At 50.8% G+C, this 3,189-nt stretch overlaps 1 protein-coding gene across 1 annotated transcript; it reads right to left on the minus strand.

The window, feature by feature from the left end:
- Positions 1–501: 501 nt before the first annotated feature.
- On the minus strand, positions 502–2,856 carry LOC121917844 (putative sodium-coupled neutral amino acid transporter 7). Its single transcript, XM_042443962.1, has 4 exons — positions 2,422–2,856; positions 1,468–1,666; positions 942–1,086; positions 502–844 (listed from the first exon to the last, which is right to left on the minus strand). The coding sequence occupies exons 1-4, from the start codon at positions 2,680–2,682 to the stop codon at positions 763–765; spliced, it is 687 nt and encodes a 228-aa protein (XP_042299896.1). The 5' UTR covers positions 2,683–2,856; the 3' UTR covers positions 502–762.
- Between the last annotated feature and the right edge of the window lie 333 nt (positions 2,857–3,189).

Raw genomic sequence — 3,189 nt, forward strand, 5'->3', positions numbered from 1 at the left:
CCCACCTCTGATCCTAAACCAGGCAATTGTGGGAGGCTGGGGGGGGGTGTCACATTAGGCCCCTCAGGAGACTACACACGGCCACATCCACTCATCACATCCTTCCCACCACCCAAACACACAAATGACAGATTCCGAAGAGTCTGAAGGGCCCACAAAGGGAATCTAATCCAAGCTCCTGCCATGCCTAGGATCCATAGAGGGGTTTATCACCAAATTCTGCCCTGCTGTGCCATTCCATACCCAATTTTTTTTAACCCTGGTGAGATTCTCAGAGCCATAGAAATGCCCCTGGGTGAATACATGGTGCCTGTGGGCTATACTGTGCTCATCTTTTCTTATCCAAAACACAAAGCATGTAGACAGAGATGCAGGAATGTCATTCTTTTCCTCTCTCCGCTCAAAGCATTGTATGGTACTCTCCAAGATTCAACTATGCTCAGAGAGAGAGAGGGAGAGAGAATGCCTCCGTATCTGGGATTGCGGATTTCCTTTCTCACTGGGAGTCCAGCCTTACAAAAGGACACTCGTTTTCCTCCTGTGGACTGTTTTGATCCCATGTTCCTTTGTGCCACAGAGGACTCTTCTATGCACAGATGCTGTGTGTGACTTCCCTAGACCCATCACCTGAATGCCTCCACCCAAAATGGCTCCTGCCAGTAGCAGCATCCCCTTTAGGGCAATTGCTTAAAAACCTGGAGGATCTGTACCATTCCAATGGTCCTTCAACCAAGCAACCTCCCCACAAGTGGACATTCACCTTCATCTACTCTTCTTTATCCCATCACGATAAACTGGATAATTGTCCCTCTTCCTTCTGCCTGGTTCACTGACAGGCCAGCTTCTGTGCATACAAAGGTCGCAGCTAGCCCCCAGAGCTACCTGCATGCTTTATACATCCTTAACTGGCGTCCCTTCTCCATCCCCGGCTTGGTGCCTACCTGGCATACTTCTGGAAGCCAATCTCCTTAGGAACTGAGAGGGGCAGGATGAGTAAGAAAGCGGTGAGGCTGATGGTGAACTTCCGGTCTGTGTACCAGTGGCCATTCTCCGTCCCGGTGGAGTCCTTCACCAAAGCTGCAATTACTAGCCAAGAAGAGAAAGGGAGACCCTTAGCAGCTGGACCCAATCCACCTTGTTGCAAACAGAGGGAAGCCCAACGCCAGAGGGCTCAAGATTATACCAAACTGTGGGCAGTTCAGAAAAGTAGCTGCACTCAAATGTGTACGTCTGTGCCCAGGAAAACACACACAAATACAAAGACACACACACACAAGGAGAAGAGGAAGAGTCTCTGTTACAGAAAGCCTCAAACATGTCATTCTAAGCAAGGAAGGCATCAAGGTGGCAGAGAAGTCAGCTCCGACCCCTTTGGTAGAGCTGGCCAGCAAGAGACAAAAAGACAGTCCCTTGTGAGATACGTCAGTATGCTTCCACACCTATCCCCAAAGAACAACCAACACTTACTCTTGTCCTGTTGGTCTCCAATGATGATGAGGAAGGCAATGCAAGTGCCGAAAGTGTAGACAGCAATGGCGACCTCACACAGGATGCCAGTGACCTTGCCGCACACTGCCCACACCACTTCCTGGTAGGTGCGCTCATTGCTGGCCTGGGAGCAGTAGGCAAGAATGACCAGGCCGCCAATGATGGAAACCAGCATGACCTGCAGATGGGCAGCGAGAGGAAAAGGGAGGGGGGCACCATCAGACAGGAGGCACACATGGGACAAGGCAAAGCCACAAGCCTCTCACTTTGGCTGCATCCACACTGTGGAATTAATGCAGTTTGACACCAAACTGCATTAACTCTCATGGAATCCTGGGAGATTGCTGTGCAACCAAAGCTCCCTGACAGACGCTACATATCTCACAAAACTACTCACCCCAGAATTCCAAAACACTAATGAGCCCATATGGGAGAGGAATTCTAGGGGCACCATGAAGATGCCCAGCGCCACTCCCAACACCATCCAGCTCCATCCCCACTTTCCTAAGCTGCAGGACAAGGAGAATCCTTTGCCCTCCTGCCCCAACATCTGCATATTTTTACTTATATCCTCTGCACATTGAAACAGAAGGGTCATCTCCAGAGGTAGCAAACAACAAAGCAAAGGAAGACAGGAAAGTAAGGATAGGTGTTACCTATTTTCCAAGAAAGTAATAAAAAGAATATGATAAAATACAGTGCTGAAACCAGAGCCTGATTTTCAGACTGCAATGCCCATAATGCTATATTGGAAGGTACATAGTACTTCTTTTGCAATTTCTTCACTTTCCTTGGTCGATTACAGCGGTTCCCAAACTCTGTTCCTCCAGAGGTTTTTGCCTTGCTTGGCCAGTGCCCAGGGATGCTGGGATCTGAAGTCGAGAACCTCTGGAGGGCCAAAGACGGGGGACACCTGGTCTCCCCTGCACTCACCATCTGCAGAGCGATCCCGGCTGCCACGCCGCCCGCCATACTGAAGGCAGCTGGGAAGTTGAGCAGACCGGCTCCGAGAGCGGCGTTCACGACGATGAAGACAGCCCCCAGGGCAGAAGTGCTGGCCGGCCTGTGCCCTTCGTCCTCCTTGGGGGCCATCTCCACGCTGGGGCTCTGCAGGAGCCGGGCGCGCTCGCCCGCGTCCGCCCCCCACTCCCACTCCCCATAGTCGCTGTTGATGCCCACGTGGCACTGAGTCATCTCTGGCGGCAGAGGAGATTTGGTGGTGGACTAATTCCTCTTTTCTCAGGGAACCGCTCGTCGCGAGCCCCGGGAAACACCAAGGGTTGCACAGAGAAACGTGAAAGCAGAGCACATGCCCACATCCAGACTGAGATGGGTCTTCCTTACGGGGCCCTGGGTTCGGGAGTTCTCCTACAGAAAACAATGGCAGAGGGTCAGTGCTTGAGCAAGTGATACCTACCAACTGCATCAAAATATTTCCAGTCCTCAAATAAATAACAACATTGGACAAGTCAAAAGCCAAAGTGTTCATCCAAGAAGCCATTTCTGCTCAATGTCATAACTGAGGATTGGCAGTTATGGAAGATGCATTCAGAGCCCTTAGATGACTTTCTTTCCAAACCTTCAAATCCAGACAGCTTGTATGTTTGTGTTCCCCAATGAAACGCCATCACAAATGGCCTTTTGAGTGGAGAACATGGAGGAAATAGGGGGACCAAAGAAGGTTAAGAGATGTGGAGGAAG

The sequence above is a fragment of the Sceloporus undulatus genome, unplaced genomic scaffold (genome assembly GCF_019175285.1).
Source record: "Sceloporus undulatus isolate JIND9_A2432 ecotype Alabama unplaced genomic scaffold, SceUnd_v1.1 scaffold_1069, whole genome shotgun sequence".
Lineage (NCBI taxonomy): Eukaryota > Metazoa > Chordata > Lepidosauria > Squamata > Phrynosomatidae > Sceloporus > Sceloporus undulatus.

Coding starts and splice junctions, on each gene's coding strand:
- LOC121917844 (XM_042443962.1), bottom strand. CDS start 2,682: ATGACTCAGTGCCACGTGGGCATCAACAGCGACTATGGGGAGTGGGAG. Junction 1,667..2,421: donor CCGGGATCGCTCTGCAGATG/GTGAGTGCAGGG, acceptor GCCCATCTGCAG/GTCATGCTGGTTTCCATCAT. Junction 1,087..1,467: donor TGGAGACCAACAGGACAAGA/GTAAGTGTTGGT, acceptor CTTCTTGGCTAG/TAATTGCAGCTTTGGTGAAG.